General features: G+C 36.4%; 1 protein-coding gene across 4 annotated transcripts in view; it reads left to right on the top strand.

Moving 5' to 3' along the window:
- The first annotated feature begins 656 nt into the window (after window positions 1-656).
- mkln1 (muskelin 1, intracellular mediator containing kelch motifs) overlaps window positions 657-24,732 on the top strand; it is a 149,417-nt gene continuing 125,341 nt past the window's right edge. For 3 of the 4 annotated variants that reach the window (XM_059987089.1, XM_059987088.1, XM_059987087.1), the window contains exon 1: window positions 663-767. In XM_059987089.1, the coding sequence (XP_059843072.1) occupies window positions 685-767 (83 nt within the window). In that variant the 5' untranslated portion in view covers window positions 663-684. Of the gene's footprint in view, window positions 768-24,732 lie in introns of all 4 variants that reach the window. The other variant, XM_059987090.1, reaches the window with a different exon arrangement.

Below are 24,732 nucleotides of genomic sequence, written 5' to 3'. Positions count from 1 at the left end.
GTGAAATCATAGCATGGCTCGAATGGCCTGAGGGGGCCTATTCCACATGGTATCTCAAAGAATACATTTTTCAGGAACTCTGGAGGTCAGGCACCATCTGACCTGAAACATTAGTCCTGAGAAGGGTCTTGGCCTAAAACGTCGACTTTTTATTCCTTTTCAGAGGTACTGCTGAGTTCCTCCAGCATTTTGGATGTTTGTACCTGTTGGCAGTGGTAGGCCCTATGCAATGAATTACATCTGTGTCGTGTGCCGTAGACGTTGGGTAATACCTGTGAATGAAAATCTGCACGGAAAATGTCCCTTTGCAGCGTGGATAGTTCATGCCTCTGTGTCGTGGGGTTTGGGGTATACGTATCATCGTGTGGCAGGCAATGGGATGTCACAGTTGTGGGGGTGGAGCGTATATCCTAATGCATAGCATGGTTTTGTAGTGTCTGTGCAATGAGTTAGCCGACTGTGCGAGTTGCCTGCGCTGAATATCGCTGTGCAGCGGGATACGGGGAACATGGGGTCAGACATCTGCACCCTGTGTCCGGGGTGGGGGGAGTGCGGAATGAGGGGACGGGGAGGGGGTTTTTCCCAGTGAGCTCGGTGTCAGCGCGGGGGCTGGTTATCTGCGCTCGGCGAGTCGGCGACCGCCTGCGGATCACGTGGTGCGAGTCGCGCCGCCGATGCTGTAAGATGGCGGCCGCGTTGCCCGAGCGGAGGGTGCTGACTTACTGCGTCTATAAATGGTCCAGTTACTCGTCTACATATGTCCCGGAGTAAGTATCCAGAGTGGCGTTTTAACCTCTGTAACATAACTAGGCAGCATCTCACAAGCCTTGCCGATGAAGAACTCCCGTTCGCTGCTTCTGATCACTATCTTCATCAGGCTCTGGAGCCGTTGAGGCCTCGGCTTTGATTACTGCCCAAGGCCGCCCTGAGCTTCACCCTTGCTGGGCTGCAGGGCAGTTTCGAGGTTGCGGTCGGCTGTTAGGAGCGTTGTTAACCTTTTCTAAAATAAAATGCTATTCTAATTGTTAAGGTTGAATTAAGCGTTGAATTAGAGAGCAACCTGTGTTGGGAGAGGGCTGATGTAATTACGCCCTTTATGTTTCAAACCCGATATGTTACACAGGTACTTCCAAAATACGTGTAGCGATTAATCATGTTCATGTTTAGGACATTCTCCAATTTATGCCGATAGCACAATTGATTGGGGCTGTAAATCTGCCCAACCCCTTCAGTGTGCGTAATACGGAGCAACTTGATATGTTGCAATGACAAACTACTATCCAATTTATCTGCTGTCCTATTTATGTATCTTAATGCTTAATGTTCAATGAAAGTGAAGCGATATTTTAGTAGTTTGTTGTGTTTGTCCTTTGGAACACGAAGGGAGATTTGGAATTGGTTATAAACTCCAGATTTTGTAGATGGCTGGAAATCCAAAGTAAAAAAAACGAAATGCTGGCAGAACTCGGCAGGTCAGGCAACTTATATGGAAATGATTAAACAGTCGACTTTTCCTTTGGAATTTGTTATGTTGTGTTTTATTAGTGTGAATTGGTTATAAGTCGACCCTCTTCTACACTTATGGTTTGCTATAACTTCTAATTATATTTAAAAGTGCTTTAGCCATGACTGAGACTTTAGTCTGAGTACATTGTTTCTTCAGCTGTGCACTTAGCATGTGTTGAAAGTAGCACAAATCTTTTTAGAAAGGTTGCAATTGATACTGCTGTTCAGGCGGTATCTGCAAATACTGTCAGTCTCGAATATTTGGGAATGTTAAATATGCAGTATCTTAAAACCAGTATTATTGTAAACATAGGTTGTGAAACGATGTAGCGGATGAATTCTCTTTCTTTCAGAAAACAACCGAACTGAGTTCAGCTTGCAAGTACGTGTTTGATAAGATTTCTGTAATTCCTTTGTTTTATCTACAGTCATTGTATAAACATGAATATTTCCAGTTTTCTCTTTTTTTCTGCATGAATGATCAGATTGATTTTGACAAATGTATCCTCATCAATAGTATAATGAACTCCCTGAACAATTGAGCATAATTCAATTGATCTTGTTGGAACAGATGTATTTTGTTTTCTTTCGCAAATCTAATCTGTGCATTTGTGTCAAAATTTGTTTCTTCAGTTTGTTATTTCTGTTGTTTAGGGGCAGTATAGTTGTGTGGTTAGCACATCGCTTTACAGTACTGGTGACCCAGGTTCAATTCCCACTGCTGTTTGTAAGGAGCTTAAACATTCTCCCCATGACTGCGTTTCCTCTGGGTGTTCTAATTTCCACCCACAGTCCAAAGATGGATTGGTTGATCGGTTAATTGGTCATTGTAAATTGTCCAGTTATTAGCCGAGTGTTAAGTTGGGGGTCGCTGAGTGGCATGACTCGAGGGGCAGGAAGGACCACGGTGTATCTGAATAAATCACTAAAGCATTTCAGCCTTTTGGAAGATAGAAACAGTTAAGATTGTAACAATAACTAAATATTTTGTTAATAAAAATTGGTATAAAAATTAACTGACTGAAGAATAGGATTATTTTGCTTTTAGTTACATCTACCTTACTTAGATTAGCAATTATTTGTCTGGTTTTAATATGGGAATATTTATTCAAATTGATAGGCTTTAATTCCTCAGGCGTGTGTAGTTCTTTCATAAAATTATTTTGTTTTCCTGCAGCAGAGGTGGTTGAGGGTGATCTGGTAGAGGTATTTAAAATGATTAAAGCCATGGAGTGTTGGAATCTTGCAACATTAGTAGAGTATCAAAACTAAGAGGAATGAGATTTAAGGAGGATCTTGTGGGTAAGGGGATTTCTCTGCACGGAGAATGGTTGCTCTCTTGAACTTGCTAGTATATTATCACTGCTTTGAAGAGACATTGATACCAATAAGAAGTAAATGGGTGTGTACGGACTTAGCATGAGATTAGTGTTGATGGACAAAAAGATTGGCATGGATATGGTGGGCTGACATGCCCATTTGTGTTGTGCAACTTGGATAACCTATTCTTTGTTGGTTAGCTTTGAAACATTAGATTCTGAGGACACTTCATTGCTGATTATGGTTGCTTTGACAGTTATCTGAAAGACATTATTGCAATGTTGACTTTTCAGGGTCTCATTTCAGTTTGAAAGAAGAATTGCTTATTTCCCATGTGAATGCTATTATAATTAGAATCAGATTAAGGTTTTTCAATACTGACTTGTAGGTCTTGCAGCAGTAGTGGGGTATGAAGAAATAAAATTGCTATAAATTACAAAATAAATAGTGCAAAAATAGGGTTGTTGGACCATTCAGAAAGCTGATGGTGCAGGGGCTTTTACATTGAACTTGTTACTTGGGTAGCAAAGAATGTTGCAATGGCCTTGTGAAATTATTTTGCATTTATAAATTTCTGCTTTTGCTTTTGAGGAACAAATGAGAGTTTTCTAGTTACTTAGTGCTTTGTTCAAAGTAAATTTATTATCAAAGTACACACAGGTCACCATACACAACCCTGATACTCATTTTCTTGTCGGCCTTCACGGTAAATTCAGGGAAGCACAATTGAATCAAAGAAAGACAACACCCAACAAAATGAATGCCAATGTGCAAAAGATAAAAATCTGCAAATACAAAAAAAAGCAATAAATATCAAGAACATGAGATAAAGAGTTCTTGAAAGGTTGTGGGAACAGTTCAGTGATTGGGTGAGTGAAGTTACTCCCTTTGGGTTATTAGACTGATGGTTGAGGGATAATAGCTGTTCCTGTACCTGGTGGTGTGGGTCCTGAGGTTCCTGTACTACTCTCCTGATGGCAGCTGCGAGAGGAGTGCTTGGTTGGGTTTGGATGGTGGGTGTCCTTGATTGATCACAAAATTGAAAATGCTTCCCGTAAATCAGTTTTGCAGTGGAGCAAGCGTGGTTAAAGTGATGGGTGTTTTATGTGCACCAACATTCAGTACACATCAGTGACTAGATTGAGACAAAATACTTTACACTAATTGAGGTGTATACTTTAGAAGAAATTAATATTGGAGAAATGTTTTTGTGGGATGGATGGTTGATTTCATTTTATACTAAAGTTCTTTTCTGCTTCATACCAGGTGAATATTAATGAGCCTTTTCTGTTATGCCTTTCAACACAGGCAGCAGACAAATTCACTGGATTATCTGCATCAATCTTATCGGCCTAAAAAAATTAGCTTGAGTAGCTTTCGTAGTATTGTCTTGGGAGAAAATATGTCCATGAATATATTTTAATTGTACAATTGAAAATTTCCTGAAGTACACAGGAAAATTTAGTAGAGGCCCACAATACAGGTTCCCATCTTGGAATGAGAGACAAAGGATTGGGTAAAAGGAGATTTTGCTGGAGGAAGAAAAGGTAAATTGGAAGATTACATAAGAGTTTGAATTAGGCTTGATCTCAGATGTTGAGAGAAAATCAAAGAACATAGCACAAGAAAGTGTTGAAGTAAATGTCAAAAGATGTACCAGTCGGTAGATAAATTAGTCATTTTTAAATTGTCCTGCGATTAGGCTGAGGTTAAGTAGGTGGGTTACTGGGCACTGTGGCTCAGTGGGCTGGAAAGGTCTGTTCCACGCATTATCTCTTAAATAAAATAAAATACAGTGACTTTCGTTTTATTGGTCCATGGGTTAGTTGCGAAAACGAAATTGAGAAATTAGTTGGGATTTTTTAAATTTGGGAATCGGGGCAGGAGACTTGCTGAACAGTTTCTAACTGACGTGCACTTGTGTGGCAGGTAGACACTGGACCATGTTTAGAGCAATTTTTAAATAGCATCAGTTATGTGTGCTTGTGTTCAAAAAGCCATGATTTTTATCACTGATAGTTGGCGAGAAATAAGCAGCAAAACTGTTTTGCTCACTGCAGTCTCAAGTATTCAGTCTTAGAGATGCCGGAAAGGCAGGGAGTGAAAATGGAACAGTTTCACTACTTCAAGTTAGGAACTATGAAGAATTTGGAGGTATTGACAATCATCTTGAGTTTTACAATAAAAATGGAGGATGTATTCCTTGATACCATTGTATGAAGGCAGTCCATAATCCACAATAGGTGTCTGCACTGATTTTGTTCATTTATAGTCAATCAAAAGAATGTGACAGTATACATAGAGCTATTAGGAATTAAAACAGTTTTATTCTGTGTTAGTATTGATAGTGGTCTAATTCTGTATTTCATTACAATATGTGTAATTTGTTACTCAGTTAAATGGGGTTTCTTTTTTATATATCTTTTTAACTATTTCCGTGAAACTTGGGCTAATTGGGGCAGCTACTTAATTGGACCAAAATGCACTGGTCCTGATGAGTTCCAATTAACTGGAATGCACTGTAATATAAAAAATAAATGATTTGCCATGATGGAGAACTGCAAGGGTGAAAGTCAGCTGCCCTTAAAATCAGCTCTGTAATTTGATGAGATCTTTATTTTGAACAACCATGGGGGTGAACAATATCTTCCCCACAACTTCCAACAAACAGCAATGATTTTATGATAGGTTGGAGAATAAAAACAGAAAACCCTGGAAATACTCAGATCATGTGGGAAAAGACATAATATTTCATAAAACATTTGACATTGTTTTGATGGATTCATCCTGACTTGTTGAGTGTTTCCAGCATTTAGTGTTTTCATTTTAGATTTTTCTGCATCTGCGGCTTTTGTTGGTTTTCATTTGGGTTGAGAAAAATTCCATTGACATTATTTAAAATAGTGTCATGCAGTCTTCATTGCCTGAGTCTATGCATTTCTGTAACTATCTGTCAATTTCAAAGGCAGTGTTGAACGTAACTTTCTAAAAAGGATTTATAAATCTGTCAGGAGATTGAAGGTGCTTGTTTACAAATTTTATCTCTTAGATTGTGCAGAAGTGTCTCGAGCATGTGAGACAGTGGGTTCTGCATGACTTTTGTCCTCTCCTTATATACCATTGTTCACTTTGAGATGAAAACACTGTTTTGTACCCTCTCATGCCTTTGGAAATGCATAGTTCTGTTACTACTTCATTGTCTGGCGTGATCAGGTTTCCGTATATGGATGGAGTAAGGCTTGATCTCTCAAACCTTTAATTTAGCTGGTGTTTCTATGCTGGGCAGCAAGCTGTGAAGCAAGTGATTAAGGGAAAATATCAAAGGTGTGCCCATTGACCCAAGGGTAGTGCTGAGAGAGGAAAGTGAGTATTTGAAGGAGAGGTTTTCTATTAACTTCTATGTCAGTCATGATGCTTGTGGTACATCTGTAAAAATTTATTTGTTTCAGTAGTCCTGCATTCTGATATTGGTGCATATTAGAGCAATAGGATATTAACCCTGATAAATTGGAAGGTGGCTGTAGATAGTGATTTTAATGTAGGAGGGTGTCAAGGATTTCTATATTACTCTTTTTCAATATTTTTATTAATTACTTGCATAGACGAATATGAAATACATTATGATATTATGGAAAGAAAGCTTCTTTTTAAACCGTTGATGGCTGAATGTTATGAGAAAAATCTGAAACCTGCGCTTCTATACCCTGCGAAGCTTCGAATATCTCCGTCGAATGCTCCATGACAGGTTTTCATTTCAACTTCAGAAGCGAGAAAATATCTGGAGGAGAACTTCCCTACTGCTACAGACACCAGTCTCTAATAAATGAACGATTCTGATCGTGTAAGATGGTTCTCGATCTCTTAAACCAGAATTAAAATCTGGTTATTGGTGTAGGTTCATCCTACACTTTATACTTAAGTTAAAGTGTGTTTGCGTCATATTAATTGTTTTGCCTTATACACTTTAATCATTTAACTACATATTTGTCTATTAACTTTGTTCCTTCGAAGGTATATTTTTAATTTTTTGAAGGTGAATTTTTCCTTGATTAAGATGGTGGTTTTTTGGAAAAGGTTTTTGGTTTTGCTTAAGATGGCGTTATGTTTATATTTTTCGTGTTTCTTTCGTACAATGCATCGCTTATCTTAGCTTAAATATTTTTTGTTTTGTCTGGGCCAGAGCCCGATTTAGAAGTTTTTTTTTAGTGATTATATTTTTATTCTTTTTACAACTAACTATACTTAGAAATATGGTTTTTATTAGAGCGATTTTAATTTTTAAAGTTGGGGTGATTCTTTTATTTATATCCTTTATATGTGGAGTGTTCTTCAGCTGACACGGGGGTAGGATTAGTCTTACTTTTTCTCTTTTTAAGTCATATTTTGGCTTTTTCTCTTTTTCTCGGGGGGTGGGGGGATGGTCTGTTTTCTAATTCTATTTTTTTTGTACCAGTTTGTGTTAGTTTTTTTATTTGGGCTGTTTTTGAACTTCAAATATGTCTGTGTTGTCGTCACTTCCGGGTCTTCTCACTACTTTTGTTCCTCTTCCGGGTGCATGAGTTTATAAGTTGGTTAACCCTTTTTATACCAAAGGGTTGATTATAGAATTATGGCTCAGACCATTAATTTTGTGTCTTGGAATACTAATGGTTTAAATCATCCAATTAAACGAAAGAAGATTTTCAAAGTATTCCAAAGACTTAATGCTCATATCATTTTTGTACAAGAAACTCATGTGAGGAGGGAGGACAAATTTCGTTTTTTTAGATTTTGGCGGGGTCAACAGTATCACGCAAATTCGACTGCTAAAGTAAAAGGAGTTTCAGTTTTTATTGACTCCTCTATTTCATTTGTTCAACATGATATTTTTTCGGATCCGAATGGCAGATTTTTGTTAATTACGGGTTTACTTTGTAATAAAAAGGTTGCTTTGGTTAATGTTTATGCTCCAAATGTGGATTGTCCTGACTTTTTTAAGTCTTTATTTATTCTTTACCCAATCTAAACGAATATAAGTTAATAATGGGTGGTGACTTTAATTGTTGTTTAAATCCTCTGATGGATAAATCTTTATCTATTCAGACTTTACCTAATAAGTCGGCCACTTGTATTAACTCTTTTTTGACTGACAATGGAGATTCCGGTATCCTAATGACAAAGAGTTTTCTTTTTTCTCACATGTTTATCACTCTTATTCAAGAATTGATTATTTTTTTGTAGACTCTTGTTTTATTCCATTGGTAATCGGTTGTAACTATGATATTATAGTTATCTCTGATCATGCTCCGTTATTACTTTCTGTGAAATTTACGGATACAGCTTCTAATGCTAGACAATGGTGATTTGACTCTACCTTGTTGCAAGACTCTGAGTTTATAAAATTTATGGAGGAGCAGATCGACTTCTTCTTCTCAACTAATTCTACAGATGATATTTCCTGCGGAACACTTTGGGACACTTAAAGCTTATATACGTGGACAGATTATTTCTTCTTCTGTTGGTTTGAGGAAACGTATCAAGATGGAAACTCTTTTATTGGTTGATAAAATTAAAGAGATTGATAAGAAATATTCGATTGCTCCTAGTAAGGAGCTTTACAAACAAAGGGTTGAACTTCAAATGGAACATAGTTTATTACTTACATCCTCGATTGAAAATCAATTAATGAAAACTAAATCTGATTTTTATATACATAGTGATAAATCTGGTAAACTGTTAGCTAGTCAATTGAAGAATGCTTTGGTTAAACGTCAAATCACTAAGATTGGTCAGCAGAATGGGAATCTGAAAGTTAATCATGATGAGATAAATAAGGCATTTCAAGATTTCTATACCTCCCTGTATCAATCTGAATTTCCTCAAGATTATAATACCATGTCTGATTTTCTTGGAAAATTAAATTTTCCAAGGTTATCATCTGATGATCTTTTGATATTGGATACTCGTATTACGGATGTAGAAATTAAAGGGGCTATTTCCTCAATGAATTCTGGGAAAGCACCGGGTCCAGATGGTTATACAGTTGAATTTTTAAAATTTTTTTCCGCTACTCTTTCCCCTTGGTTAGGTAAGGTTTTTGAGGAAGCCATTAGATTAGGGAATTTGCCACAATCTTTTTATAGAGCTTCCATTTCTTTAATATTGAAGAAAGATAAAGACCCTACTAACTGTGCTTCTTATAGACCTATATCTTTATTGAATGTAGACTCCAAGATTTTTTCCAAGTTACTGGCATCTAGATTGGAGAAGGTATTACCCAAAATTATTTCAGATGATCAAACTGGCTTTATTAAAAATCGTTATTCTTTTTTTAACATTAAGAGATTGTTGAATATTGTTTATACTCCCTCACATGATACTTCAGAATGCGTGATTTCATTAGAATCGGAGAAAGCATTTGACAGAGTTGAATGGCCTTACTTATTTAATGTGTTGGAGAAGTTTAATTTTAGTCCGATATTTATATCATGGATTAAATTGATTTATCATACTCCAGTAGCCTCAGTGTTTACCAATAATCAAAGATCTCCCTTTTTTCGCCTGTTTCGGGGCACTAGACAGGGATGTCCTCTTAGTCCATTACTATTTAACATTGCCTTAGAACCTTTGGCAATTGCCATCAGACAATCACAGGATATTTTGGGTATTAATCGTGGGACAGATATTCATAAGTTATCTTTGTATGCAGATGATTTATTACTATTCATTTCTAACCCGGAGAAATCCATTCCAGCAGTTTTATCATTATTGGCTCAATTTAGTGAGTTTTCTGGGTATAGGTTAAATCTTAATAAAAGTGAATTGTTTCCATTGAATAAACGGGTCCCAATTTATGGAAATTTACCTTTTAAATTAGTTAATGACTTTTTTACTTAGGGATCAAAATCACAAAAAACCATAAAGATTTATTTAGATTTAATTTTTTACCCTTAATTGATCAGATTAAAGGTTTGTTTACTAGGTGGTCACCTCTGTCTTTATCCCTAATAGGTAGGATTAATGCTATTAAGATGGTTATTTTACCTAAGTTTTTATATATTTTTCAAGCGATACCAATTTTTATCCCGAAATCTTTTTTTACTAATGTTGACTCTAAAATTTCTTCATATATATGGCAGAATAAAAATCCCAGGTTAGGTAAAACATATTTACAGAAGACAAAAAAGGAAGGCGGGTTAGCATTACCTAATTTCAGATTTTACTATTGGGCAGTTAATATTAGATATTTGTTATGTTGGTTGAAAGATGGGGGTGGATCTTTTGGCCCTTGTTGGGTGAGTTTAGAAACTAAATCGGTATCAGCTTATGCTCTGGGTTCTATTTTAGGGACTTCTCTCCCTTTTGCTCTTTCTAAATTGCCGAAACGAATTGACAACCCGATAGTTAAACATACTTTGCGTATATTCGCAATTTCGGAGATTTTTTGGGTTGACTCAATTCGTTTTAAATAGTCCTATTGTATCTAATTGTTTTTTTCACCCTTCCATTATAGATCAAGCTTATTCGGCTTGGAAAACTAAGGGATTACTAAGATTTTCTGATTTATTTTTAGATAATTGTTTCATGTCTTTTGAGCAATTATCCAACAAATATAATTTGCTGAGATTTCATTTTTTTAGATATTTACAGACTAGACATTTTTTAAGTTCTGTACTCTCTACGTTTCCAAATTTTGTGCCTTCAGATACTTTGGAGAGTTTATTTGAATTAGACCCTTTTCAAAAAGGGCTTATTTCAAAACTTTATAATATAATTATGAAGATACGTTCAGAGCCTCTTTATAAGACTAAAAAGGATTGGGAAAGAGAGCTTAGTTTTAGTATTTCTAGTGAGAATTGGGATAGAATTCTTCAATTAGTTAATACATCATCGTTATGTGCCAAACATTCACTAATACAATTTAAGGTCGTACATAGGGCCCATATGTCCAAGGATAAATTAGCTCGTTTTTACTCTCATATAAGTCCTATTTGTGATAGATGTCATTCTGAAATTGCGTCTTTAACTCATATGTTTTGGTCGTGTTCACTTTTGGAGAAATATTGGAAAGATATTTTTGATATTATTTCTGTGGTTTTGAATATCGATTTACAACCTCATCCTATTACCGCAATTTTTGGTTTACCAATGTTAGACTCACTGCATTTATCTTCTTCAGCACGTCGAATGATTGCATTTCTAACTCTGATGGCTAGAAGATCTATATTGTTGAATTGGAAAGAAATTGATCCTCCCACTGTATTTAATTGGTTCTCTCAAACTATGTTATGTTTAAATTTAGAAAAAATTAGAAGTACTTTTGAGACTTCTATTAAATTTGAAAAGTTATGGAGACCATTTATTCAACATTTTCATATGATGTAATATGACCCTGTGCCAAGTTCATTTGATTTCCCAGCTTTTAGCTTATGCATTTTGAGAGGATCGGAAGTGACGGCATTGATGAATACTTATTTTTGTGAGATATTATAAACAGCCCCCTGTTTTTTTTTCCTTCTCTTTTTTTTGTTTCTTTTTTATTACTTATTAGTTATAGTTATTAGATTAGCTAGTTTTGCATTATAATTTTTTTTTTGTTTTTTTTCTTTCCTTTTCTGTTTTCTTTATATTATACATCATGAAATATTTAGATTTACTATGTCCATACATATATCTTATGTTTTAGGTCTTGGTAAACTCATATATATTCTAACTATTATGTATGTTTTTTTTCATATGTAATGGAATGTGTATGTTGGTAATTTCTTTATCAATATATCATTTGTATTCTGTCCATATTACCAATACTAATAAAAAGATTTAGAAAGAAAGAAAAAGAAATTAAAATGTTTGGCCATCGGAAAGTCCCGCTTTTGGGGGATGGAGCATATGTGCACGGCGAAGTGGTCCCCAAATTTATGACGGATCTCACCAACGTAGAGAAGGCTGCTTCAGGAGCATCAGACAGAATGGACGACTCAGCAGATTCACAGGTGAAGTGTTGCTTTACCTGGAAGAACTACCTGGGGCAATGAATGGAGGTGAGGGAGGAGGTGAATGGGCAGCTTCAGCATTTCGGCTCCTTGTAGGGATATGTACCTGGAGGTAGATTAGTGGGGTGGGACAAAGGGACAAGGGAATTGTGGAGAATATATTACTAAGCTTGCCAGTGCAGATAACCCTTGTGTAACTGACTTTTGTGTTCCGAAACTGAGAGGTATATATGATACACAGGAAGGGGAGATGTTGCATACATTGCCATCCAGTTAAACACATCGTGGACTGAATAGCATTCAGTGAAATACTTTTTTGAAGTATGAGCTTTATTTAGAGCCATGGTAGCTGAAAGGTTGTCAAAAGTGGAGTACAGTCAGCCTTCCTTATCCTTGAATTCCGTATTTGCGGATCGGGAAAATCCAGAAGTTCTCTATCCAGCACTCGTTATTTGAGCATGTACAGACTATTTTTTCTTGTCATTATTCCCTAAACAATACAATACAACAACTACTTACATAGCATTTACATTGTATTAGGTATTATAAGTAATCTAGAAATGACTTAAAAGTACAGGCAGTCCCCGGGTTATGAATGAGTTCCATTCCTGAGTCCTCTTTAAGTCAGATTTGAAGTCGGAACAGGTACATCCGGTATTATTTAGCGTCAGTTAGTCAAACGTTTTTCTTAGTGTATAGTACATATTTTACCTTTCTATGCATATAAAACAGTTAAGAAACATACTTATTTCAATAATTTAACCACTGCGTTGCTTAGTAATAATTGTAGCTTCCATTGGGGCAGGGCCATTCTCCATTAAATTTGTTCCGATCCTTGACCGACTGTAAGCTAACGCTTTTCCAATGACCGATGGCGTTTCACCTCTTTCCGATCGCTTTATTACTTCCACCTTATTTTCAATCGTGTTTATTTTCGTGAACAGAAACACTGTGGATTCAGAGCTGCACTGCCAGGTTCTAATGTCCATTGCACGGGGACATGTTAGGTAAAGTCCGGGTTTCTGCTGCGTCCTAAAGACCACCACACTGAGACAAGTTAAATAAGGGACTTGAGCATCCGCGAATTTTGGTATCTGCGGGGGGGGGGGGGGGGGTCCGGGAACCAATCCCCCTATGGTTAAGGAGGGCCAACCGTAGTTAAAATTGAGGACGAGGATGCATTTGAGGTAATTAAGGAAGGAGTGTCAGCATCTGATGCTTGGAGTTTAAATACATTTTGACCCATATGCTCAGGGAAATGAGTTTCTGCCCAATTACAATTGAATATTTTGGTGAGTTAACATAGAACAGTATAGCACTGGATAGACTATTTGGCCCACAGTGTTGTGCAGTTTATTGTGATGCGTTGTCATTGTCGTCCTGTGTATCATATCCATTCGAATATGTGTGTCTAAAAGCCGCTTGAACTCCAGCAAGTTGTCTGCTTCCACCACCACCTGTGATAACCAGTTGAAGGGATCCGGCATTGCATTTATTTCACAAAATGCTTGCTTCTCAAGAGACGTTAACTCCTGGCACCAACCACCTCCCCCCCCCCCCCCCCCCCCAGAAACATGTTCACTGGTGTATGACTGCTCTACTGTGGAGAAGGATTCTAATTTTCCACCCTATCTATGCCTCTTGTAACTTAAAAAATTTCTGTCACGCCTCCTTTCAGCCTCTTGACTCCCAAGTTTTGAACAACTCAGATTTGTCTCACCTTCTCTTACAGCTCATGCCCTCTAATCCAGGCAATATCGTGGTAAATCTCTTCTGCACCCTTTCCACAGTCTCATCATTCCTATGAAGGGACGATTAGAATGATACCCTGTGGTCTGACTAAAGCAGCATAACCTTTGTACTCAGTACCCCCACCAATGAAAACAAGCATGCCATGTGCCATATTTGCCACTTTAAACACCTGTTTCATTGAACCATGGACTTGGACTCCAGTATCCCTCTGTATCTTAGTACTATTAAAGTGCTTACCATTTACCTTGTACTTTGTCTTTACATTTGATTTTTTAAAGTGCAATATCTCATACTTGCCTGGATTAAACTCCATCTGCCATTTCTCTATCATATCTGCAATTGGTCTATATTCTATTGTATTCTTTGTTAATCCTTTTCGCTGCCCACAACTCCACCAATTTTAGTGTTCTTCACAAATTTGTTTCATTTTCTACCTGCGTTTTCATCAAATCATTGATGTGTAGTACAAACAGAGATCCCAACACTGATTTTGTGGAATACCACTGGTTATAACTCTCCAGCTAGACTAATAGCTTTTAACCAGTTCTGAATCCAAACATGCTATTTATCCTGCATCCCATGCATCTTCCAAATCAACCTGTCATAAGAGACCTTAACAAATGCTTACTGAAGTCCATGTGGTTAACGTCCACAGCCTTAGCCTGATCAAGCTCCATTGTCACCTAAAAAAGACAAAATCTGTTGCGCATGATCAGCCCTGATTGTTTCTAATCATTCCTTTACAAATGTGCAAAAATCCTGACCCTCAGAATCCTCTCCAGTAGCTTCCCTATCACTGACATGAGACTCACTGGTTTATATTTGCCTGAATTAACACACATCAAATGCTGGTGGAAATCAAGTCAGGCACTATCTTCAGAATCTCTTGTTTTTATGGAAAACCTGGTGAATTACTATTTACCTTCTTGAACAAAGGAACAACATTTCTTGCTCTCCTGTCCTCAAAGATGTTGCCTTTTGCTCGTGAGGGCACAGGTCCTTGTCAAAACCCCAGCAATCTCCTCATTTGCCTCTTTCAGTATTCTAGGATATTCTGTCAACAGGTCCCAGGGATTTAACCATCTTGATGCTTTTCAGAAAACTTCACACTACCTCCTTAATCTCAAGATGTTCCAATACATTTGCCTGTGACATCTGCTTTCACTGTCCTTCTTGTTGGTAAATACTGAAGCAAAGTACTCATACATTGGCTTAACTAGTTGCTGTGACTCCAAATAGAAACCCCTTTCTTTATTCTCAACTGGACCTACCCTGTCCTTAGTTACCAAAGAGTAATCAAGTAGTCCTTCATAATATTCTGATTTTTGTTCTCTGCCATCCTCTCTTCCAGGAAAAGCCCTTGGTAATTGTAACCCAGTAACAATTAGCCATAAGCTTTTATTTATTGCTTCTTTGAATTTTGTGCACTGTATTTGGAAGGTGATAGTATTTCAAACCAATTTGCCAGGTTGGTGTAAATTTCATCTTCAATTTACTGTGGTGATAAACTTCAGGGGAATGAATAATCATCAAGGGAAGTGGCATTTATTTTGTAGTCATCTTTTTCAACTTCAGTGTGTTATGTGCAGATGAGGTCACTCTGACCCAAACTGAATATGAGTAAATTATTTTTTCGCACCAACTAGGAATGTGTGAACTACAGCCTGTAATTGGATTTGTTTTTATTGCTGTTATTTCACAGGTCAACTCCCTCTAGTCAAAGCAAACATGGATCTGAAAGCCCAACACTGCACATATTTTCTGAGCTAGCAAACTTAGTTGTTGATATAATTATACGTTAGTCTTGAAGGAGTAATTATGAGTTATACAATATAGAAACAGGCCCTTCATCCAAAACTTTATTCTCTTCACTTTTCCGTCAATTTTTCCCAGATTTGACCTCAGAACTAAATATTACATCAATTTATAGCAGCCACTTGAATGTCTTTTGGATGGGAGAGGAAACCTGCAAATTACACTAGAGGTCAGGAATGGCTTGCTCCGAAGGCAAAGGTGATTTGCTCCTAATGTGAGCTGAGTGTGTTAGAATGTGGGAGGAGTTGAGGGAGAATGAAGTCTGATTGGTGTAAATGGATGCTTGATCATTGTGGACTCCTGAGTGCTATGTCACTTAGACATATCTCCTCCTTTCTTGCATGCATTGCTGCTTTGGTTGAAGCATTTTGTCACTGACATTAGAATAACCATCTTAGTTTAAGCTCCCAATTGTTTAAAGCCAATAATATTGCCAAGATTACAAGGAGATCTTGCTGCCACAGTTAGTTAAAACAATTACTCTTCACCTCAGGAATTTGGCTGTGGTTCATGCTCAAAGCGATGCTTCTGGAGTACTGCTGTGATAAACCCAAACTGGGTATTGTTGATCTGCTTAGGAATGAGGAAGTGCAGCTTGATAACACTGTCCCTAATATCTTCTATCAGGTATGATTGGAAGAAGACTAAGGTGTGATTAGCCAGCATGGATTTTGGTTGCTTTGTGAATGTGGCAAATTTAGATGATTTTTCCATTTGGTGTTGAAAATAAATATACTGAGAACTTGGCCGGAGGTGCAGCTTGTTTCGGAGTACAGGCCTTCAGTACTAGATCTGGAATGCATTCTGGTTCGGGAGCCTTTGTTGTACCTAGTTTTTACAGTTCTTTCATGAACTTGCTCATTACTGGCCTTGGTGATGGTGGTGGGGATTTCTGAAGAAAGTTGTTTACTATGGCTGGGCAGTAAATGCTAATCTATCCAATAATCATTCCATAAATATATGAAAAAATGATTAAGTATATGAGGGCATTATTAAGGGGTAAGTATTATGAGGTAAGTTGCTGTACCAAAATATCTGAGAAGTGATCATTCAGGTGCCCTTACAGCAACATGGGGCTTTAATTTCAAAGCAGATAAACAAAGTGGTCAGCAAGTGTCAATGGAGGCAAGGCATGAGGCTGGATGAGAAGGATATTTTCAGATGTATATTGCATGTGCACAGAATGAGTTAACATACAATAATGTTAAATAGTAGTTTTTGTATGTGTGCTTCAACTTGTGTTTTGGAAATTTGTTGCTCCCAGTCTGTTACCTGCTTCGAGCATGGTATTCTTAGTAAATTATAGTGGTTTATTTCCCTCCCTCTTCCAAATTCTGTAAGAATTGCCACAATATGAAACATAGATTTCTGATGTAGCCATCAAAGTTGCTCCATCAGAATGGGCAAACATCCGGGGTAAACATTTGATAAGAGTCTTGTCCTATGAACATTACCATTCATATGTTTTTTCTTGAATGTCACATATAGTTATTGAATCCATTTCTAAGTATGGTGAGTAGTAAATAAACTATTTTCACAATCCTAGAAGAAGTAATTTAAGAGACTATTAGATATATCACTGCTGATCTATTTTAAGCATCACATAAAGGCCAAATCCCTTTGAAAATATGTGATAAAATTTGTTCCTTGAGGCATGTGTAAAAACATTCTTCCTTTTGGCTTCTTCTGTGGTTCAAACTGTTTATAAGTGTTCTGGAGATTTGAAATTTTTGGATTAACACCATTTGGGTTCCGTCTTTAATTAGATGATTGGTCACCACTTTTTCTTTCAATACAGCACGGAAGCAAGCCGTGTCTTTGCTATTCTTTGTATTCACTTACACTAATCCCATTTTGTGTGTTTCAAGATTGAAGCATGCATTCATGCTTCACAATTTATGGTTTTCAATTTCTGACCTAAATTTTTTGCCATGGATCTTGTCTCCCAAAATTACTTCTAATTTTTTAAATTGGCAAATCACCTTGCGTCTGATTTTTATTCTCCAACAAATGGTTAAGAGGAATATTTTTCAAAACAAAGTATTTACACCTTAGAATGAACTATGAAACACCAGTGTAGTTTTTACAGGGTTATCTGTGCTTATTGTGAAAGGAAATTTTAGAGTCAGAGATACAGCATGGAAACTCCTTTGGCCCAACTGGTAGATCCGACCACTGGAATTCCCATTAAGCTAGTCCTGTTTGCCTGCCTTTGGTTCATACTCCTCTAAACCTTTCCTATCCATGCACTTATTTAATGTCTTTTAAATATTTAACTTATCCAACCACTTCTTATGGCAGCTGGTTTCATATATGTACAACCCTGTGGGTGAAAAAGTTGCATTTGAGATTCCTATTCAAGCTCTTCCCCCTCATGTTAAACCTGTGACCTCTAGTTCTTGATTTCCCAACCCTGGGACGACCTAAAGGGTCACCCCCCCCCCCCCCAATTATCCTATGCTGTAAAGAAAAAAGAGTTCTTAGCCAGCTCAATCTCTCTCCAGAACATAGTCCCTCAAGTCTCAGCAACATGCTTGTGAATCTCCACTGCACTGTTTTCAACTTAATGGCATCCTTTTTGAAGCAGTGTGACCAAAACTGAACACAGTATTTCAAATGTAGCCTCACCAACTTCTTTACTCAGTGCCCTGACTGATGAAGATCTGTGGCGCCTGTGCCACCCTGCATACCTACGGTGCCACTTTTAGAGAGCTATATATTTTTACTCCTAGGGTCCTATCCAAGATACGAACATGGACTGTGAAATGCCTACTGCCATTTTTTTTACCTAAATGCAACAACTCGAATTTATCTGCCATTCCTCAGCCACTTGTCCAGATGATCAAGATATCTTTGCAAATCCTGATGACCATCTTCACTATCAATTGATGTAGTCTGTTTAAATCTTGATAGAAATTTAGGAGGAGAAAGGTTGTAGAGGAAGTATCTGTACATAATGAATTGTTCAACTTGCTTAATAGTTTTATTTTACTTCGGAATAATACAATTGCTACCTGTGGTGAGGAGTTGTTCATTAGGCGGAATCAGGAATTTAATTAAGTGTTCATTCAGGTTGTTTCTACCTTTTTAAACTCCTTATTAAAATAATAATACAAGAAAAATAGCAATTGAGGTTAATGGATTGCAGTTGAGAAATTTGCAGATACTCACTGTCTTGTGCTACCCTTAATGTTGACAGAGTACTGAAAATTTTATTTATGAATAACTGTGGAAATATGATTGAAAATAGAGAACATTGTGCTCTTGAGGGCACTTCCGCTGCTGTGAGCTTTGTAGAAGTGAGGTCAATTTAGTGAAAGCTGTAGTATGTTCAATTTGCATTTAGAAATGCTGTTGTAAATCAGGTTGAGGTTCATAGATTTAAACAAATTAACTTGTTTTGGCTTTGTTGAAATATATAATATACTTCTCAATGTAAATACAAGGCTATAGTCTTGCATCTCCAAAAATGTCCAGCCTGTGTTCTGTCAATCTCTAATTGAGTGCCCAAGTGACTTGTTTTACTGGTGTATTAACACTACTACCAACGTGAACTTGTTCTCGCATGGTCCAAGACAAAACCTGATCTCAACCTGCCAGCAGCCAGAAACTTTAACAGATTAGTTTCAGGATTAACTTCTTTGACATCAGTTGCTCTTGTCAATAGGATCATGTCCCACAAGAGCTGAAGGATGTGGCTTTCAGTGGAATGAACTCCTGATAAACATGAGTTGGAGAGAGTAACTGATCTTGCAGTTAAATGTGCAGAATTTCTTTCTGGCATGTTTGGATCTATTTTTTTCTTGGAGCAAATTGCATTTTAAAAAAAAAACTTTGCTTAGAATTTATCTTGTTAATGCTCTACTAAGTGGTTTCTATGAAATTTGATTAAGTATCTGAAAGGTTGACCTCGTGAGGAACAGCATTTTGTTTATTGGCTGCACAATAGGGATTTGTCAAAATTAAAATGGCATGATTTATTTTTCAAATTAAACTGGTAATTTTGCCGGCTATCTTGCGATAATTGTGTTGTTTCAGTCGTATATTGTGCAACGAGTGCAGCAAGTGTTTTGCCCTGCCAGCAGAAATTCTGCAGACACTGGTCAAAATACTTCTGGAATTCCTGTGGATTGAAAAATTTAATGTTTTTAACCACAAACCTGTTAGTCTGTAATGAAATACTGTGAACTATTTTAATTTTGTAGTTGGAAAAAAGATGAAAGCTTATTGAAAAATGTCAATGATATTGTCCATTCCACTATTCAAATGGGATGGTCAGTCATTGGATAATCTTTTTGTAGTAACAGATTAATAAAGTCCAGAAAAATCCTACAAAAGTTGGTGGATTCAGCTCAGTGCATCACAGTTAAAGCCCTCCCAACTACTGAGCACATCTACATGAAACGTTGCCATAAAAAAAAAAGCAGCATCCATCAAAGATCTCAGCACCCACGCCATGTTCTTCAGCTAGAATGTATTGGTGCCTCAAGACTCACACTACCAGGTTACTAGGTTATTTGTAACCAGGTTACAAGAGCAGTTACTACCCCTCAACCATCAGGTTCTTGAACAAAAGGGGATAACTACACTCATTGTATTTTTGGTGTTCCCACAACCAGTGATCTAATTTTAAGGACTCTTTATCTTGTTATTTCATGCTCTAGTTATTTATTGCTATTTATACTTGAATTTGCACATTTTGTTATCCATTGATCCTGTTTACAGTTACTGTTCTGTTGATTTACTGAATATGTTTGTAGGGGAAAATAATCCCAAGTTGTATGTGGTGACGTGTATGTACTCTGATAATAAATTTTACTTTGAGCTTTGATCAATGTATGAATTTTAAATACATCTGAGTCTTGCAGGTTTTGAATTTTTAAAATTTTCATTATGGTTTCACTTGCCTTTTTATGCAACTTTGTACTGCTGCTTATGATTTTTATATGCGTGTCCAATTTTGTATTCTTCCTCCAACTCTATGAATATTTAGTTTATTGTTTGACTCACGACCATCTGGCATTTATTGTTCACATGTCCAATTTAATGTCAGAGAAATGTATACCATATATATATCCTGAAATACTTTTACTTTGCATACATCTACGAAAACAGAGAAGTGCCCCAAAGAATGAACGGCAGTCAAATGTGAGAACCCCAAAGTCTCCGCCGTCATCTCCCCCCTCCCATGCACAAGTGGCAGAGAGCAACAATCCCCCTCTCCCCACTGGCATAAAAAGCAAGACACAGATTAGTATTTACCCCAAAAACATTGCATTTCATCTGGCATTCGACAAACCACAGGTTCTCTCTCTCTCCCGAATAAGCAAGTGGGGGGGGGGGCATAGCAATAACTTGCTGGTTTAAGGTGCTAAAGCTCTGTTTCGTTGCTTTTTACGAGCTCTGTGCCTGAAGATTGCAAAGTCTCAGACCCACAGCTGTAGGTTTTCTGACGCCCCTGACGACACACGGGTCTCCTGCAGTGTCCACCGACCCTTGATCTGCTCATTTCCAGAACCGCCAAGATCTTGGGCTTGCAAATATGAGAGACTCTCAGGCCGAACCCTTGGATGTCGGATTACGACCAGTCCTGAAACCCCGAGAATGGGTCCCATTCCTGCAAAGAACCGAAGTCTGTGTATAACTCCAGGCCAGGGTCTTCAACACTGATCATCATAGCCACAGGCAGGAATGACTTCCTATCAAACTTTACAACTCCTCCCTCTGAGTGTCAGACACCCTGAGCCAATAGGCTGGTCCTGGACTTATTTCCACTTGGAATAATTTACTTATTATTATTATTTAATTATTTATGGTTTTATATTGCTATATTTCTGCACTATTCTTGGTTGGTGCGACTGTAATGAAACCCAGTTTCCCTTGGGATCAATAAAGTCTGTCTGTCAAAAGAACCCCGAGAGAAACAAATAAACATATTAAAGATGGAAATAGCTTTTTCTGAAGATGCAAGCAAAGGAGTCACCATTTAGCGCCATCTTAACTCTGCCTCCGCGTCTGGGTTGACCACTAAAACCACAATGCTACCTTAAATTTTCTTTGGTCTGCTTTTTGTGGCTGTGTTCTCAGTTGTCTAAACCAAAGGATTTGTAATTCCTTCCCAAAGCCATATTGATTTTTCTGTTAGAATGCTTTTTACCACTGATCTCTTAAATGGTTACCATATGTAGTTTTGTTGCTTTTTTTGAAGTACCTTGCTATATAAAAGTAAAATAATGCAAAAAGATTTATTAGAAAAGTTTATCCCAAATTAATTCTGGAGTTATTTTTTTAAATTCTGGAAATAACATATAATCCCAGAATGTGGCTGAAACAAACTGGTAGTCAAGGAGAGGAAAAATCCCGTAAATGACAATTTGACAATGTTACTTATGACTTGACTAATCTCACTTATTAAGAGTGTTGATAAAGTAGAAAGATATGCATATATTTTAGGGTATTTTGCATCCAATTTGGTTTAAAATGGCTCTTAGACCAATGTTGCATTCTTGAAGTTACCACACTTGTGTTTCAACCCAAACTTTGCATGCAGGGCTATCTGAAGTTAAAGCATTGGCATTTAATTGAACAATTTTGATACAGAAGATTTATAAGAACATAGAAATTAAAATTATTCAAAACTGGAAAAACGAATAGGTTTGGAACAGGGTCAAATTACATCATATGAAAATATTGAATAAATGGTCTCCATGTCTTTTCAAATTTAATAGAAGGGTCAAATACAACACTTCTAATTTTCTCCAAATTTAGACATAACATAGTTTGAGAAAGCCAATGAAATACGGTAGGGGGATTATTTTCTATCCAATTGAACAAAATAGATCTTCTAGCCATTAATGTAAGAAATGCAATCATTCGACAAAGCAGAAGAAGATAAATGGATTGAGTCCATCATTGGTAAACCAAAAATTGCAGTAATAGGATGAGGTTGGAAATCAATGTTCAATTCCGTGGAAATAATATCAAAAATGTCTTTCCAATATTTTTTCAAAAGTGGACATGACCAAAGTTAAAGACGCTATCTCAGAATGACATCTGTCACATATAGGATTTATATAGGAATAAAAACGAGCCAATTTATCCTTGGACATATGAGCCCTGTGCGCAACTTTAAACTGTATTAATGAATGTTTAGCACAATTAGATGATAAATTGACTAATTGAAGAATTTTATCCCAATTCTCATAAGGATAGTAAGGTTAAGTTCTCTTTCCCAATCATTTTTAATCTAATAGAAGGACTCTGAACGTATTTTCATAATTATATTGTAGAGTTTTGATATTACACCTTTCTGAGAAGGATTTAGTTCTAACAAATTTGAAAAGACATGGAGACCATTTATTCAGTATTTTCATATGATGTAATTTGACCCTGTTCCAAACTTATTCGTTTTTCCAGTTTTGATTATACATATGTTGAGAGGATTGAAGTTGGCGACACTGATGATTTTGTATTTTTTTAAATAGCTATTATAAACAGCCCATTATTCATTTTTTTCTCTTTTTTTCTTCCTTTTTTTCCTCTATTAGTTATTAGGTTATTAGTTTTTCTAGGGTTAATTTTTTTTCTTTTTCTCTTTTTTTTTAAACATATTATGATATACCTAGTTTTGCTTTGTTTATATGATATTTGTATCATTCATGATTTGGGAAGACTTAATTATATTGTAACTATTGCTTGTGTATCCTTTCATGTTCAGTTTAAATTTGTAAGTTTGTAATCCCACTAGCTATGTATTAATCTTATTATGTTGATATTAATAATAATAATAAAAAGATTGAAAAAGAAAAAAAAAGAAAGAAATTAAAATTACTGCCATGAACCTGCATGACTGTTTAAAGGAGAGTTTATTTTTGTACATACAAGTGTATAATTGCACAGGTGCAATGAAAATCTTATATGCCGCAGCATCGTAGGCACATAGCATTAGGCAAAATGCAAGAAAAGCAAAAATAGTACAAGAAAGAAAACAATTAGAAGAAAAAACGTCATGAGATCTGTATTCGTATGACCATAGAAAGGAAATGGAGACATCATTTTTTCCACTCCGATTGTCACACCACCCATGAGTTTCTTTTACATGGCAAATAGTCAAGTAATAGGAGCTTGAAATAAGTGTTCCTGGTGAAATTGGCAGTAGTCTGAACTTTAGCTTTTATTGTGTGTCAGTGGGAGCTACAAATGTGGATCATGGCTATACAAGCTGATGCCACAATCTAGAGTCTGGGAAGCCCTGTGACTGAAGGATTTATAGATTTACTTGATGCTTGCTTTTGAAGCTAGTGAGTTTTATTTTGAACTTTTAAAATTAATTTTTGCTGAATTTAATTTCATTTAGTGTGTTCTGATCCTTGGTTCATTAAACAGATTGTTGAATAAATTCAGTAGTTTAGCCACAATGTGCTCAAGAAAAACAAAAATTGTACGAAAGCTTAGCCCACTACTGTACTTTCTCTACATCCATGATTGTGTGACTAGCCACTGCTTTAATGCCATGTATAAATTTGCAGATGATGCAACCATTGTTGGCAGAATCTCAGCTGGTGATGAGAGGGTGTACAAGAGTGGGATATATCAGCTAGTTCAATGGTTCAAGTTACTGGGCGTAAATATCTTTTTTTTAAACTTTTTATTGAGTTTTCAAATACAGGAAGAAAAAGAAAATATGTAAGAAAATATATACCCTTTCCCCCCTTAACCCCTCCCCCTAACCTCCCTATAGAAAAAAAAAGAAAGAAAGAAAAAAAAGAGTGCCTGGATATCGGAAGATCCCCACATGCTCCATGGAGTTCGTAATAACTTTAGTATATATATATATTTATTTCTTTCCCCAAATAACCAATTATTTTATCTTCGGAGCACCTATATATTTAATCCTGTCTTTTGTAAATAAGGGTGCCAAATTTTCAAAAATGTTTAATATTTATCTCTTAAATTATAAGTAATTTTTTCAAGTGGAATACAGCTGTAAATTTCATTCTTCCAACGATCTATACTTAAGTATACATCCGATTTCCAAGTAACTGCAATAGCCTTTTTGGCTACTGCCAGTGCAATTTTTATAAATTCTTTCTGATATTTATTCAATTTGGGTTTTGATTTTATCCCTTCAGTGTTACCTAATAAAAATAATATTGGATTATGTGGAAGTTGTGTTCCAATAAAACTCTTAAATTTGTCCAAAATGGTTGAATTTTAGAACTAGACCAAGTAGAATGTTAAAAAAGTACCGATTTCTTGGTTACATCGGAAACACTGATCGGATAAATTTGAGTTTAATTTATTTATTTTTTGTGGTGTAATATATAATTGATGTAAAAAATTATATTGCACTAATCTTAACCGGACA

This window comes from Hypanus sabinus, chromosome 13 (genome assembly GCF_030144855.1).
Source record: "Hypanus sabinus isolate sHypSab1 chromosome 13, sHypSab1.hap1, whole genome shotgun sequence".
In the NCBI taxonomy this organism is placed as follows: Eukaryota; Metazoa; Chordata; class Chondrichthyes; order Myliobatiformes; family Dasyatidae; genus Hypanus; species Hypanus sabinus.
Note: the sequence above shows the minus strand (reverse complement) of the source record. Positions and strands in the feature narration are given on the sequence as shown.